At 33.3% G+C, this 17485-nt stretch overlaps 1 protein-coding gene across 17 annotated transcripts in view; it reads left to right on the forward strand.

The window, feature by feature from the left end:
* The first annotated feature begins 203 nt into the window (after positions 1-203).
* Positions 204-17485, forward strand: part of LOC126727254 (cysteine-rich receptor-like protein kinase 44) — a 77074-nt gene continuing 59792 nt past the window's right edge. For 6 of the 17 annotated variants that reach the window (XM_050432836.1, XM_050432831.1, XM_050432838.1 and 3 more), the window contains exon 1: positions 16526-17435. In XM_050432836.1, the coding sequence (XP_050288793.1) occupies positions 16616-17435 (820 nt within the window). In that variant the 5' untranslated portion in view covers positions 16526-16615. Of the gene's footprint in view, positions 1223-2390; positions 2514-4058; positions 4181-4330; positions 4542-4663; positions 4902-5147; positions 5293-5421; positions 5920-16525; positions 17436-17485 lie in introns of those variants that run through there. The other 11 variants (XM_050432835.1, XM_050432839.1, XM_050432841.1 and 8 more) reach the window with 5 other exon arrangements.

Here is a 17485-nt window from a genome sequence, read left to right on the forward strand (position 1 = left end):
ATTTATAATAAAAATATAAAAGAAAAGCAAAAAAAAGAAAAGAATATTCATTAAAAAGTTATCAACTTGCCCGTCTTATTAAAACATTTAATGAAATTTGGCAATATTTGAATACCATGGGCTTTCACCGGATAACCATCTAGCAAGTTGTACCACTTGCAGCTCAAAGTTCATACAGTCAAATCAATCCCATATATTCATCATTACTTTACAATAAAACGTACCCCATTATTATTGCTTCACTTTACTCCTTGACATGAAGGTTCCGAACCTAGCATTCTATATTAAATCTTCCCATTAATGCAAAAATACAGAGTGACAATAATAATGAGCACTTCAAGATTATCACTTTTCTTCTTCTATGCCATTCTCATTTTCCTTGTTAATAATCCCACCATTAATGCGCAGAGAGATCCCTACGTGCTTCACCAGTGTTCAACTACTGGTAACGTTACTAGTAACAGTACCTTTAGAGCAAACCTTAATACCCTCATCTCCACTCTTTCTTCCAACACACAAATCGATTATGGGTTCTACAATTTCACTGCCGGAGAGGGCACCAACAAAGTTTACGCCACTGGGCTTTGTAGAGCTGATCTTTCACCAACTGATTGCCGTAGTTGTGTCAACATGTCAGCTCACGAGCTCTTACAGTTGTGTCCAACACAGAAAGAGGGTGTCATGTGGTACATGAATTGTACAGCTCGATACTCAAACAACTCGATATTTGGTGTTGTTGAATTGAAACCTACTCGAGCTCTTGTATCTGGTCTTGTCCTTTTGACTAAGGTCAACGAGGCGTTAAAAGCCGTATTATTTGATGACCTGAGAGTTAGAGCTTCAGCTGGAAGTATTTTTGGCAAGGTTGCAGTTGGAATTGCGAACTATAACATTCGAAACTCTACGGATACGATCTACGGGCTTATGCAATGTAGTCCTGATTTGTCAGAGAATGATTGTAGCAATTGCTTAGTTGGCGCTCAAAGCTATTTTCAAGCTTGCTGTAGTGAAAGTGTTGGAGTGAGAATTCTTGCACCCAGCTGTAACTTAAGAATAGAGAGTGAACAATTCTATGACAGCACTCTTGGTGAATCGCCGACATCATTATCTCCTCCTTCGCCTGCAAAATCAATATCTCCTCCTCCTGCGCCTGCAAAATCAATATCTCCTCCTCCTGCGCCTGCAAAATCAATATCTCCTCCTCCTCTTGTGCCTTCAAAAGGTATGTTTCCCAAACGTACGCATGTGGAAGAAGCACTCACATCAATAAGTGTATAATAGCATAAAAGCTAAAATTTTCACATTAAACTATCAGTCAAAACACAAACACTTACAGCTCGTAATGTTTTAACTTAAAAGATCACTGAGGCACATCCGCACATGCCATATTAAGTTTGCTACGCATATTGTTATCTGATCGGCTATTTGTAAATAAGTTATTTACATTCTTATTTTTTTTTCCTTTATAATGGCTAGATTGGGATTAGTTGCAGAGTTTGATTAGTTCTCTCTCTGTTAATGTATTTATAAGTATAGAACATTAAAGTAAGTATGCATATAGAATTCCCATAATTTTCTTGGGAATTTCTCTTCTAATCATTCTCATCCATGGCTTCCAAAATACAATCTTCCCCGTCATCTAATCATGCTGCCACTGCAAACGATGCTTCCAGTCCCTATTTTCTGCATAGTGGTTATAGCTTTTAATGTAAAATATATTTTCCATTTATGCACACCTCTGATTGAGCTAAATGATTTAGCATCACTCATGGAGATATTTGCCTCTATAATTAGTAACTATTATGAAGCTTTTAACATGGTGCTTTGTCTCGTATCGCTTCTGCACCTGCATCACTCCCACACCTCTGCTATCTACAAAAATTTAAAAAAAAAAAAAAAGTAATTTTTGTGCCTTTTAAATTATTTACGCTTTTAAGTTTTAACTTTTGTCTTGTCCTTCAAATTTTTCTAGGAGGAAAAGCCGGGCCATGATTTCTTAAGACTCCAAAACTATTGATTAGTTTGATCATTTTTTTCTTCTCATTTACTAATAATTGCCATTTAAAAAATTAACTTCGAAATGTTTTATGGAAAATGTTAGGATTGCAACTTCCGCCATAACTTTTGCCACAACTTGTTAACGTGACAAGTCGTGAGTAGCGGAGTAAAATTTGTGGGTCCACAATTTCATCACTCAAGACTTGTCATGTGAGTAAGTTGTGACAAAAGTTATGGTGGAAGATGTGGTCTTAGTATTACTCATGTTTGATTGTGAACAAATTTAACTTCTTCTTTTTTAATTATTATAGTTTTTGTGTGTGTTTGGTGATGTTAATTCCAAACTTCAAGCTTTTAATATTTAATTGAGAACGATTTATGATTTATTACAGAAAAGAAGAGTAACTCATCTAAAGCTATCATCATTATCGTTGTGGCCGTGGTTGTTTTCACGATGCTAATCATCTGCATTTGCGTCAGTTTAAGGGTGAAGAAGCAAAGGAAGAATGTACAAAGTAAGCTGTTCCTGTTCTTAAGGATTTCATTTCTATAAAGTATAAGAATAAATACCATATATATATTGATGTGGGACCAAACCAAACAATGAAAATATACGGGAAATAAGAAAAATTATAAAACTCTACTTCGATCTATGGTTTGTCAAGCCATGATCAAGATGAAAAGAAGAGATAAAAGAGTGTTACTGCAACTCTTGATTATAATAATCAATTTGATAATAATCAGCCTTTTCTTTCCAAGGTCCCCTTACACCTTTTTAGAATAGAACCTTACTACCTTACGACTAGGATTCCTAACCAAAGTAGGAAACATAATAAAGATAGAGATAAACTAGGAAAGAAAATAAATCTAAATCCTAATTCAAATTCAAATATAAATAAGACTCCTAAGTCAACTAAAATACTAATAAGGGAAAAATATAAAAGCAAATCAATTAAGGATGTGATTTACTGCTTTCCAACTTGTCTGTGTGATCTTCCGTCGAAGATCACACAACTTGTCTGTGTGATCTTCAAATATAACAACTTGTCTGTCTGTCTATCAATGATGAAGATAGACATCATCATTGATCTGGATCTACTACAAACTTCTAGATAATTCCGCTGAACATACGAGAATAACTTCCGCAGGACTTGTGCATGGCTGGCAATTTAACATTAAGTGAGGAAAGTAATCTTTTGGATAGGCTGGCCTCCTAAATATTAAAAAAATGCTACGTCTACAACATTTTTACAACAAATCACAGTGGTTAGTTGTTATTGGTTCAAATTTGAAACTAATATTAAAATTACTCTTTTGTCATAATAATAACAACCTATCACTTAAAATTTGTTGTAAAAATGTTATAAAAATATTGTAGACATATCGTTTCTCTAAATATTATTTCTCCCTAATTCCTATCATGGAATGGCATTAGTCCCCCGGTTATCGTTAAGTTTCAAATCTCCAAGGTTGTTGCCGCAGAATGCGACATTTTATCAAATATCCCTATATTTTATATATATATGGATTTCCCTTTTTTAACTAGACTTTTATGTGGTTCAAAAATAACCTTATTAATAAGGGTAACTTCATTTAGAAATAGGGTCATAAATGTCAAATAATAAATTTCATTTTGAATTCAAAAAGAGAATTCCTAAAATTTAGAATTTTTTCCCTTTATGTTCAAAAAAGAAATTACAGTTATTACTTATCTTTAAAGCTTATTATTTTTATTTGTTTAAAAATTAAAAAATATATATTTCTAAATTAGAATAGATGCAAAATTATTAATCTTTAGCTAAAAAAATAAAAGAGTTTTTGAGCATATATATATATATATATATATATATAGAGAGAGAGAGAGAGAGAGAGAGAGAGAGAGAGAGAGAGAGAGAGTAGCATACACATTTTCTTTGCATTAGTGATTCTGTAAGATAGCTTCGGTAATTCGTTTTGGTGAGCCCATTAATGAGGTATGCGCGTAACTTAAAATTGAACCAATCTTCTTTAAGCAATTGACTTATCTAATCCCGATGTATTGACTTGTTCCACATGTAAAGCAGTGGATGAAATTAGCAAGACCGAATCGTTGCAATTCAATTTCTCAACAATTAGAGTTGCTACAGATAACTTTTCTGATGCAAATAAGCTTGGAAAAGGAGGATTTGGTTTTGTCTACCAGGTAATTTGACAATACCGTTTTTTTTTTTTTTTTATGAACAATTTGACAATACCGTTTGGTCAAGTATATCAACTGTTTATCATAACAACTTAGATTCATAACTTTTTTATTATTAAGGATTGCATATTGAATATTCTGATGCATATATAGGGTAGACTCTCCGATGGACAAGAAATAGCTGTAAAAAGACTATCTAGGAATTCTGGACAGGGTGATTTAGAATTTAAGAATGAGATCTTGATTGTGGCTAAACTTCAGCACCGGAATTTAGTTAAACTTCGAGGTTTTTGCTTTGAGGGAATTGAAAGGCTTCTCATTTATGATTTTGTGCCAAATGGAAGCCTCGATCAATTTATATTTGGTACGGTTGCAATTCTACAGTAAAAGATATATTATTCATACTATTTTTCAGGTTTCATATTTGCTTGAACACATTTTGATTTATCTTTTCCATCGGACTTATAGCTTGAATGAATAATGTAGATACAACTAAGCGTGCAAATTTGGATTGGCAAATGCGTTACGAAATTATAGTAGGCATTGCTCGAGGTCTTCTTTACCTTCACGAAGATTCTCGACTTCGCATCATTCATCGTGATCTCAAACCTAGTAACATTTTGCTAGATGCTGAGATGAATCCCAAAATTGCTGATTTTGGCTTGGCAAGATTAGTTCTACTAAATCAAACCCAGAGCAATACAAATAGAATCGTTGGGACATAGTAAGTATCCTAGCTAGCTAATAATTATCATAGGATTACATTTTTTTTATTGTCAATTACAAGAATTATATTGCATTAAATTATAAAAACAGTTCCAAAAAAATATTTAACCATCTCCTATAAATAAGAGAAGGTTAATATATTTTGAAAATTATGGTTAATTGCTCTATTGTCATTCAAATTAAACTAATGCTTCTAACAAGTATATAAAGTAATATTACTATTTTTTTTTTTTTTTTCGTGTAGTGGATATATGGCTCCAGAGTATGCATCTTATGGACATTTCTCAGTAAAATCTGATGTGTTTAGTTTTGGTGTGTTAGTTCTTGAAATTGTATGCGGAGAGAAAAACGGTTACTTCCGTAATAGCGGGGAGTATCTTCTTAATTATGTAAGTACAATATCTTTGTATACATCTCCTATTTAACTTAAAGTATGGTACTACTTTTGCACAAAAATATTAGCACAATAAATCAAATTTTATTCTAAAATTTGTGTGCACCATTAAATCATTTTGCAGGCATGGAAAAATTGGAGGAACATGACAACGTCCAATATTATAGACCCCATATTAGAAGTTGGTTCAACAACTGAAATAATTCGGTGCATCCACATTGGATTATTATGTGTTCAAGAAAATGTAGCTGATAGACCAACCATGGCTTCAATCATTCAAATGCTTAATAGCAACTCTATCACCTTATTAGTACCTTCGCGACCTGCATTTTTTATACACAATGATGTTGAACCAAACAAGGAGTCAAATCAATCTCTTCTAGCCTCAACAAATGAGTCTTCAATTACTGAATTATATCCTCGCTAAGGTTTGATTGAAGTAACTATAGTTCTTTATATGAGTCTTGAGAAAAGATTTTATGGAAGTGACCACGTTGAATAATTTTGAAGCCTGGATATATTTTATATATTATATTAATCTCTCAATTGGAGTTCCTCCGATTTTTTGTCTCCCTAGTATTATGCAGCACTTATGATGAGTATATTCAATGATGGTTCAAGATTTACTTGCTCTAATATTCTAATAATAACAATTTACACCAGTAGGCAGTAGAAAACCTGTGCATCATTTAAAAATAAATATGTCTAGAATTTTCTACTACTAAACAAAATGTAAATGTATTAAGTGCACTCTTCAAATACAGTAACTACAGGTGTTTGGAAAAAATGTTAACCTTTTAGCTTTTTATCTCAGTTTTTTTTTTTTTTTTTTTAAATTTAACATAATTAGTTTTTTAGAATGATCTAGCTTTTAGGTTTTTTTGTCACACTTTTAGCATTAAATTTACCAAAAACTATATTTTTTAATTAACAATATCCAAATAAATTACCAAAATTACCAAAAACTTTATTTATTTTTTTCTTTTCCTTAATTCACTTTTGCAATAATATTATCACCTGAACTCTTTTATTACGAAAGTATATCAAATGTTGAGATTAATACACTACTGTAAGCTTAGCAATGCACGGAGTAGAGTTTACAGCTTGGTATATGGACATGTATCATGCATGTATCTTTCAGATAGTTCAAAAAACACTATTAATTACAAAATATTTACAAAAAAAAAAAAAAAAAAAAAAAGTTTAAAACAAACTAGGAAGAGTTTCTTAAAACCAAGAAAAGATAAAAAATAAAAAAAGAACCGTGTACTTTTATTAAAACTTTGAGTTAGATCTTTTAATTTCGAATTTAAAATGAAAAGGTGTCATGTATATTAAGTTCTTTCCTCTACCATTTTTTTATTTGTTGGTAGTACTTATGTTATATTGGTGTTACTCTGAATACTATACTTAACGTAGAAATAATGAATATGAATGATAGAATTTAAATTACGACAAATGAATTTTTGAAAGTAATTGATCGTACCATTAAAAACTAAATAATAAAATTGTTAACATACTTTGCAACGATCAATTTTTAATAAATAAAATGTGTGACATCAACTTTAGAGTGAAAAAGATTCTCAAAAAAAAAAAAAAAAAAATTAGAGTGAAAAAAATCATCAATTTAGAAAGAACGTGTCTGAAAAGAACAAATGGGGTTGACATGATCGGGAGGAACGACCATTATTTATTTGATGAAAGGAAACTTCCATTCTATTTCGAGTTTGTCGACATCCACTCATTTCTTAATCGACTTTGAATTAAATTTCGAATGCTTTTCTTAGTCATAAATAGGTCAAATCCGGAAAACTAGCATCCGTACCAAAACTAAAGATGCTTTTTTTTTTTTTTTTTTTTTTTTTTTTTTTTTTTTTTTTTTTTTTTTTTCTGATACAGCAAAAAAAGAAAAAAGAAAAAAAAAAAGATGCTTTTTTGAATATAGAAAGTAGAAGGCAGAAAAGGTTGGCCATACGCGTTTACACGGATAGTTTGAGAAAAGTGAGAAAAGACTCAACTTAGGGCACGTTTGGTAGACTGTAATAAACACTGTAATGTAACAGTTATTCCTATGATTTAGCTATTCAATAGTTTGGTTATGTTTTTATTACAGGGAATGATAATTCCTTATGAATAGCTATTCTTTAAAATGAGGAATAACTATTCTTCTCTAAAAGGGTTGTAATAGCTATTCCTTAGTAAATATAATAATTTATAACATTAATATATTTCCAAATAAATAAACTTTCTATATCTACCTAACAATTATGGAAATAAAAAATCATCAAAAAATAACTCATCTCTCTAAAATTTTTTTTAAAAAAATATATATATATATATATATTTTCTAGGAAATATAATTATATGAATGAGATATTTCCTAAAATAGATCATAAGTTTTATTCTAATATTACAACTCACAACCAAACTAATGAATATGTTTAGTTATTCAATTACAACATATTTTATTCCTAGTAATAAAGATTACCATTCCTGTTGTAATCCACATTCAATGTACCAAACGTACCCTTAGATCATTCACAGCAGTGGTGCTATATAGCTATATTGCTATATTTTAGCTCCTCAACCCCTAAAATCAGCACCCAGCAGTGGAGCTATATCTATTTTTTTTAGCTCCATTGCTACAGTGCACATCTATAAATAGATGTGCACTGTTCATGAGAGCTAAAAAAATATATATTATTTTATTAAGTTTCTCTCTCCTCTTCCATTAAAAAAACATTTTTTCTTTTTTTCTTTTTCTCTCTCTCTCTCTCTCCGACTTCTCTTCTTTCTTCCTCTTTCCTTCTCATTTTTTTTTTCTCTCCCTCATCTACTCTCTGGTTCGCCGATCTTCATTGAGCTTCTCTCTCTCGTGCCTCTCTGATTAAATCATTGCCGTCTTGCCGCTGATGGGTCACCGTCACACCAAGGATCGCCATTGTGTCACCGCTGGATGGATCGTCGTCTCGCCACTGATGGGTCACCGTCATGCCGCGATGGATAGAGTCGTGCCGCTGGGTAGATCGCCGCCGTGCCGCTGGGTAGATCGCTGCCGTGCCTCCCCTCTTTGGGTGGGTCGTGGTCGTGGGTTGCTAGATTTTGTGGTGGGTTCAAGTGTGGATGAGTTTGTAGTTGGCTTGTGTTGGCTTTTGACAGTTTGGATTGGTAATTAGTGGCGGTGTGCTGATTGGTGAAGAACATGGGTTTTGTGGGTTTGTGGTGGTGGATCGTGGCTGGTGGCAGATCGATGGTGGGTTTTGCCATGGATTGGTTGTGAGTTGGTGGCTGGGTTGGCTTGTCACAGCAGTGAGTGGTGGTGGTGCCGTGAGGGTTTGTGGGTTGAAGAGAGGGAAGAGAGGGAGAAGACAGAGATAAAGATGAATAGTGTGGGTTTGTGGGTTTTTGTTTTGTTCTTCTTCACTGGTTTGGCTGTGTTGATCTTTCCTGTGTTTTTGTTTTGTTCTTCACTGGTTTTGATGGGCACGGTGGAGATGTGATTGTACAGTGATTTTTATGGGTTTAGTGGTGGTTGTGATGGTGTGTTGGTGGTTGAATGAAATATTATTTTATTGTAGTGTTTATATTATTTTATTGTGTTAAAATGTAAAATAGCTCCACTGCTGTAGGGTGTGAGAAGGTAAAATAGATAAAGTGACTTTTTGTATAGCTAAAAAGCTAAAAATTTAGATCCATTGTTGTGGATGCTCTTAGAACTGGTCTTTACTCTTCTGGTCCAGATTGATGTCATTCTAATAATATTAATAGTAAATCCTTAGCTCATCTTGGACAAACCCACTCCACCTGTCGAGGCTCAGAAAATTAAGCGAGTAAATCAACTTTTGTTCAGAAATTTAAAGAGCATGTAATAAATCTTCACAATTCTTATACAGTGGTGAGTGGTGCCAAAAAAAAAAAAATATATATATATAGTAAATTTATGTGAAAGTGAGACCCTAAACCCTAAATCTTAAAACTCAACTCTAAACCACAGAGCATATAGCAGATGGTGAGTTGTAGAAAAAAGTGGTAAGTTTATGCGAAAATGTCACGCAACCAATCACAATCAACCACATATGATAGCTGTGGTAAAAGTTGTTACTTTTTTTGTAATACTAGAATTACCCATTTCTGTTTGGGGAAAATATAATTGCAAAATAACAATAAGTCCTCTTGTAAGCATACCCCTGTACAGGGGTGTTTAGGGTATTATATAGGTATTCATAAAATAAGAAAGAAGTGAGTCCTTGACATTCCTCGCTCATAGTTAGTGGGAAATTGTCCCTAAAACCTATCGGTAGGCTTGTAGCATATTACGTAAGGTTGAATTTAATCAACCATCTTGTTGACTTTATTCCATGTCAAATTTGCTTGTATTTCAGCATATAGTAACCTTGTATTTAGGTGGGATTATTGTAAGGGTAGTGAGTGAGATAGAGTGTTGAAATGCTCAAGAGTGTGCAAGAAAACAGAGGCTCGCGACTTGATCTCGCGGGTGACTCGCGGCTTCAAGCCGCCAGAGGCAACACACGTGCTAAGCATGTCAGAAGTTGAAGTGTCATGCTAGTTGGAGTACTACAGGACAAAATAGGACAACTAGCTGTTCTGTTATCGCGCGGTTGGATCTCGCGACTCACTCAAGCCGAGAGGCCAAGCTGCGAGCCACCCCTGTTTATGAAAATCCTAACTCTTCACATTCTATTCTCACCCCAGTATAAATATCCCTTATACCCACATAAGAAAGAGAGTTTCCAGAAAGAATTTTGAGAGAGAAACCCTAGAGAAAAACAAGATTGATTCATCTACAATCTTTACATAAGAGTCTCTTCAAATTCCTCATCTCTCTTCCTCTCCATTGTTAAACCCTTGAAAGGTCTTTTACCAAAACTTTTTCTCACCATATCCATTACTGTGAGAGGGCTGTTTGGTGTTCTGGGAAGCAGTTAGGAAGGAACCAATCTACATTGGTTGATGCTATGGTCAAGTAGCGGAATCCGGGAAGCTAGAAAAGAAATAAGTTCAACGCAACCTCGTTGGAGCAAGAAGCTTGAAGGGCTTAGGTGCACTGGGTAGATTAAGCTTGGAGGGTTTATTGTTGTCCATGTATCCCAACTATATTTTCTAGTGGATTACTTACCGCTTGGAGGGTGGCGGAGAGGTTTTACGCCGAGAGCTTCGGTTTTCTCTTCGATAACACATGTGTTGTCCTTGTGTTTGCATCTTCCTTCCCTTTTATCTTTGCTTTTTATTATCTGCTGTGGGTTGTGATTTTAAATTGGCTTAGATTGTTTACCAATTTTGTTTTATAATTCATTTTCCGCCCACTAGTTGTTTGACATAAAACTTGAACTAGTTATTTTGTAATTGGGGATCTAAACGTTCAAGGTGTTTTACACACTATTTGAACTTTCATATTATCCATGAGGTTTGAGGGAACATTTGTTAGACCTACACTCAAAGGGAATAAGTCTTGTCATATTTAATGGGTTTGTGGTTGGTATGGTATAATAAAATTTTAGAAAAGTTAATAAATATCTTAAGGTAATTAATTTAAAAAATAGTTTTAAAAATGTTTTATAAGAAAAGAAAAATTAATTAACTTTTTTGACATGGGTTTGTATTCCAATGGATCTAGTGTAGAGGAGCACTGCCTGATCCAAACTAGTTCCTTTTATAAAATAGGATTAGGCTACCACAAATTCAACGTTACATCATAATATCTAGAAAGATAAATTTTTGAAGGAGTGGGTGTTCGCTTAAAAATAACTTCAACAAAAATAAAAGGACATTATGGTGGTATACACATTTTGAGCATTAGTGGTTTTGAAAGATTACTTCAGTAATTAGTGTTGGTGAGCATATTAATGAGGCATGCACATAACTTAATACTGTATCAATTGTCATTAAACAATTGACTTATCTAATCCAGTTGTATTGACTTGTTCCACATGTGAAGCTATGTGTTAGGGACATATTTTTTTTTTTTTTTTTTAATGTATTGGCATATTGTTTAACAAAATGTATTTTATTTGTAATTGGGTAGATCTAAGATGTTTTTAGGATATCATGAAGAATGTTGATAAGACAAAGTAAGTGGTATCATTAAAGGCATGAAGATTGAACCAAGAAACAGGTGAAGAAAAACGGATTTAATGAAACTCAACACTAGTCTCGACACTAGTATCTATCGAGGCTTAATAAGTAATTCTTGACACTAAGCTCGATACCTCTCGATCTATTGAGTTCCGCAGATCCAGAATTATCACATCGAAATTTTGGCCAATGATGACTTGGATTGCTAAGGTTTCGTTCACTAAACCTCTATAACATATAAAAGTATTATTTTAAAGACATAAAATACACATAGACTCAGTTTAGAGAACTCATACACTCTATGAGAAGCTACTGCGTTCTTGTGCGTCTTAGGGTTTTGTAACCAAGTGCTTCCAGATCTTCAACGTGCTTTAAAGTGAAGAACTTTGCATCCAATAATAATCAATAAGTTACTAGGAAGTCAAACACGCACTAGGATCCGTGCATACAAGAAGAAGTCTCTACAAGATCAAGTCCAATTATGAATTGGAGTAAAGATTAAATTGTATGTTGGTATTTTGAGATAGTTCAAGGTAGCGGTAAGATTCTTTATACTTGTAATTGCTTGTTCATGATTAATGGATTTTTGGGAATGATGACTTGAAATTCACCCAATGAGATTTTTTGCATTCAAGAGGTTTTTTCCATTTTTCAACAAATCACCGTGTCAATTTAATTTCTACTATACTTAATTTATTTGGTGATTTGTGTGTACCTCCATGATTTGCATATAATTTGACCTAATTAATCAACTTAGGTAATTGATTTAATTAACCAGGATCAATCTATAACCCAACACTGTGGATGAAATTTGCAATATTGAATCAATGGAGTTCAATTTTCCAACAATTAGAGTAACTACATACAACTTTTCTAATGCAAATAAGGTTAGGAAAGGAGGATTTGGTTCCTGTCTACAAGGTAATTTGGCAATATCATATAGTCAAGTATCTCAATTGTCTGTCATAACAGGTTAGATTCAGAACTTTTTATTATTAAGGGTTTCATATTGAATATTTTGATGCATTTGTAGGGTAGGCTCTCTGATGGACAAGAGATAGATGTTAAACTACTATCCATAAGTTCTGGACAAGAAGATTTAGAATTTAAGAATGAGATCTTGTTAATGGCCAAGCTTCACTACTGGAATATAGTTTAGCTTCAAGGTTTCTGCTTGGAAGGAAATGAAAGGCTTCTCATTTATGACTTTGTGCCAATCAAAAGTCTCGACCAAGTTATATTTGGTATGGTTGCCAAAAAAAATATTAAATTAATTTGTTTATTAGTCACAATAATTTTTGTACTATCGAAATATTTTACAACGTATTATCGGATTAAATAAACAGTAAACTAGTTTAATTTAATAAAACAAGCCCCATATACAAAGACTTTCTACATCTTCAAGTTAGAGTTCAACAGCTCGCGCCATCTTGGATTCCCCACACGTAATTTACTCGCCTTTAGTTCTCATGCTCCCCTTAATTTTTAAGCTAAAAAGAAACCTAACCCATATAGGAGTATTTTTTTTTTTTTTTTTTTTGCTGAATATATAGGAGTATTATATAGTTATGCCTTAGTCTATACATTTTTTAAGTAAATAAAACGTGTGGCATCGAATTTAGACCAAAAAGAAAAAAAGAAAAAAAAAAAAATAGACATCGATTTAGAACTATTGTGTTTGAAAAGAACAAAGGGAGTCGTCATTATCGTGAACTACAATTCAATTTCAAGTTTTTCCACATTCATTCTTTTCTTCATCGACTTTGAATTAAATAAGGTTTTGCTTAGTCATAAAGGGATCAATTGGCAATCGTTATCATATTAAAGTAGCATCCATAACGAACCTCGACGGTCAAAGTTGATTTCCTAAATAAGGAAAGGTGGATGAAAGGAGGAAAGGTAGATGGAAGAAGGGAAATGTTAATGGTATTATAATTTACGGAAAATTATTAGATAATCTCGGAATACCATAAATGCGTACTCTCACTCTCACATAAATTATGGGTTTCATTATGAATTTAACTTGTAGGACCCATCATTCATGTGAAATGAAAGAGTACGCATTTATGATATTTCGGGAGTACACAATAATTTTCCTATAACTTACTATATATTGATGTGATAACCGGTAATACATGTAATTCGTAAATTTTAATTAAGTAATAAATAAATGCTTAAAATATATTTTAATAATTTGTGACATATTGGTTTTATAAGTTTAATGTATTAAAATTTATAATATTCATAACATTATCCATGAAAGAAATGTATTGAGAAAATTATTGTACGGCCCTTAACTCAATGACAAGACCTATGATTATACAGGGATCGAGAAATGATTTATATACATATGAATTCATTCCATTGTTGAAATTAGGAAGATGAACTTTTAATTATTTAACCATTATTTTAACTCTCCGCGTCACATGGGTGCTCAGAATGCGGACAATAATCCAACTAAATAACACGCGCAAACATAACCTTCAATCTTTCTTTTTTCCTTTTTCTTTTTTAATAAGAAAACGTAGCCTTCATTCTATTACCCTTTGAGTAGTTCTGGTGCCACACCTTTGTGCACAATTTTGTGCACAACTCGGCCATGTGGCAAGTTGTGGTTGGTAGAGGGGTGATGGTGGGTCACCCCTCCACCAACCACAACTCGCCACGTGGTCGAGTTGTGCACAAAGTTGTGCAAAGAATTGTGGCACTAGAATTTTCCTTACCGTTTTTGCACTCTCTCATCTTTCGTTACAGTTTCCTCTGAAACAAACTGACACGAATATTTCAAAACCTATTATTCAGCCTCATCACCCAAAGAAGACCCAATCAAAGGCGGCCACCTTACCCTCTCTCTCTCCCCGCTTGTCAATGGCTCTCCCCTCAAATAAAACCACCAAATTAAAAAATTAAAGGGAAAGAGAAAGGAATATGGCACAAAACAATTTCAATCATTTGTTCAGATAAAGAAATTCAACAATTAAAAAAAATACAGACAAAAAAAAATTATTCAACAATGAGATTTACAAGCACGCATATGTTGATGTTTGCGCATGATTCAAGTTTTCAGCAATATTCCAAAATGGCAGGAAATAAAAATCTATTCAAAGTATGTATCAATCATTCCATTTCCAAATATATGTGGCCTTCCAAATCAAGTTAACAAGAAAAATCATGTCAAAAACCCAGGAATGGTGGAGGATGGGAAGTACAAGTAGAGAGAGAGGGATATGTGGGTGGTATTGGGATCATTCTAACTTCATCTTATAGGTGGTCTGTGGGTCAAGTCCGTGAAGGAGTGTAGTTCTTTGAGTGCCATATCTGGGGAGTAGAGAGTCTGGGTTTGGAATTTCAGGGAAGTAGTGAAGAGTCAATACCGGAGAGGAGTTCGAGAAATGAGCATGGGTAGTATTTGATTCCTGGTTGCTGTTGGGATGCCAAGAAAATGTCATTTTTTCTTGGTGTGGATGAAGCTTAAATATTTGGTTAAATTTTTTATTTATTTTTGGATGTGTTTGTTTCTAAGGAAAATTTCCAGGAAAGATGAGAAAGTACGAAAAGAAAAATATAGATTGAAGGATGCGTTTACACGTGCATTTTGGTTTTTGTTTTTTTGGTTTTTATTAATTTAGGCCACGGGGCAGTTCAAGTGGCAATCTATGCGGTCAAGAAATTATATTTTATTTTGGTTGGTAGTTACGTTAATAATTTTTTATTAATTATTTAATAGTGGAGACTATTTTGATAAAATATCAAAAGGTTAGAGGTTAAATTAATATATTTAAAAAATTAAGGATAAAATTAAAATATATGGTAAATGATAGGAATTAAACATGTACTTTACCTTAAATTTAAATATTTAACCATTAGTTAAAAGTAAGAATATAGACATTCATACTTGGATTTAATTAGTTTCTTCTCGGTTTAGTCTATGACAGTAGCATTCAAGCAATTCTATGGTATTCTCACTGTGGCCAAACAAAGAATAGGGAAAACCTACCCTAGTCTCTATTATTTATGCAATTATTGGATAGAGTAAGATTTATGTACAGTATTTAGGTACTGCTCTTTAAGTTTCCATTTTAAAATTCTGTCATGTGGATTTTGTCTCATTGGATGAAAGTATATTTTTTAGTTAAGTAATCACATGACTAAATTTTAAAATGGAAATCTAAGAAATAGTACCTAAAATACTGTACCTAAGTTTTATCTTATTGGATAAGTGAACATGATTTTCCCAAACAAACAAAGAATGGAGAAAACCTACCCTAAACCCCGTCATTTATGCATTTATTGGATGAGTGAACATTACAACTCAATGCAAACCAAATAAGGGCAAGCATACTCCTAACAATATTTTATTATGCTTTTACCAGTTAGTTTAACTGATAAAATCTCTAATAGTTGTATATGAGATTTGAGGTGCAATCTCCGCCTACACAAAAAACTAATTGATATCTTAATCTGATGATAGCTATCATCAGGAGTGGACGACATAAATTGAAACTCTCTTTTTAAAAAAAAAAAAAAAAATAAATTCACAACAAGTACTTGACCTTAAAATGGCAACAGCAGCCTTAGATGCTCTTGTTTTGTCAATGTGGTACAACAAAGACTTCCCCACATATTTTTTTGGTTGCTTTCGGCAAGTACCGAAAATGTTCGTAATTAATTTTGTACAAATTTTACGTCCACAATGAATTGACCCTAACGAGGTATCCTCTTCGAAATTCTTTGACGGATCACTAATTTGAATATTTTTTTGGTGCAGCCACTAATTTGAATAGAAGATTGACAAAACAATAGTCAAATGATTATAAAGTTAATGAAAAGTCTTCAAAATCAATTGATTTCGCCAATCATATTCCTACGGCACTACCTTAATATAAATCTGTGGTTAACCACCTTATATAAATCCACTTGCTTATATTTATAATAAAAATATAAAAGAAAAGCAAAAAAAAGAAAAGAATATTCATTAAAAATTTATCAACTTGCCCGTCTTATTAAAACATTTAATGAAATTTGGCAATATTTGAATACCATGGGCTTTCACCGGATAACCATCTAGCAAGTTGTACCACTTGCAGCTCAAAGTTCATACAGTCAAATCAATCCCATATATTCATCATTATTTTACAATAAAACGTACCCCATTATTATTGCTTCACTTTACTCCTTGACATGAAGGTTCCGAACCTAGCATTCTATATTAAATCTTCCCATTAATGCAAAAATACAGAGTGACAATAATAATGAGCACTTCAAGATTATCACTTTTCTTCTTCTATGCCATTCTCATTTTCCTTGTTAATAATCCCACCATTAATGCGCAGAGAGATCCCTACGTGCTTCACCAGTGTTCAACTACTGGTAACGTTACTAGTAACAGTACCTTTAGAGCAAACCTTAATACCCTCATCTCCACTCTTTCTTCCAACACACAAATCGATTATGGGTTCTACAATTTCACTGCCGGAGAGGGCACCAACAAAGTTTACGCCACTGGGCTTTGTAGAGTTGATCTTTCACCAACTGATTGCCGTAGTTGTGTCAACATGTCAGCTCACGAGCTCTTACAGTTGTGTCCAACACAGAAAGAGGGTGTCATGTGGTACATGAATTGTACAGCTCGATACTCAAACAACTCGATATTTGGTGTTATGGAAACTAAACCTACTGGAGCTCTTGTAGGTGCTGATGTCTCGAACTTGACTGAGTTCAACGCGGTGTTAAAACCCTTATTTTATGACCTGAGAGTTAGAGCTTCAGCTGGAGGTATTTTTCGCAAGATTGCAGTTGGAACTGCGTACTATAAAAGTGACAACTATACGATCTACGGGCTTATGCAGTGTAGTCCTGATTTGTTAGAAATGGATTGTAGTAATTGCTTAGTTGCAGCTCAAAGCAGATTTCAAGTTTGCTGTAGTAACCATTCTGGAGTGAGAATTCTTGCACCAAGCTGTAATTTAAGAATAGAGACCGAACAATTCTATGACAGCACTCTTGTTCAATCTCCACCGTCATTATCTCCTCCGCCTTCAAAAGGTACGTTTCCCAAAAGGACATCTTCTGAATTGTTCTTCTATATAAATATT

This window comes from Quercus robur, chromosome 5 (genome assembly GCF_932294415.1).
Source record: "Quercus robur chromosome 5, dhQueRobu3.1, whole genome shotgun sequence".
Taxonomy (NCBI): domain Eukaryota; kingdom Viridiplantae; phylum Streptophyta; class Magnoliopsida; order Fagales; family Fagaceae; genus Quercus; species Quercus robur.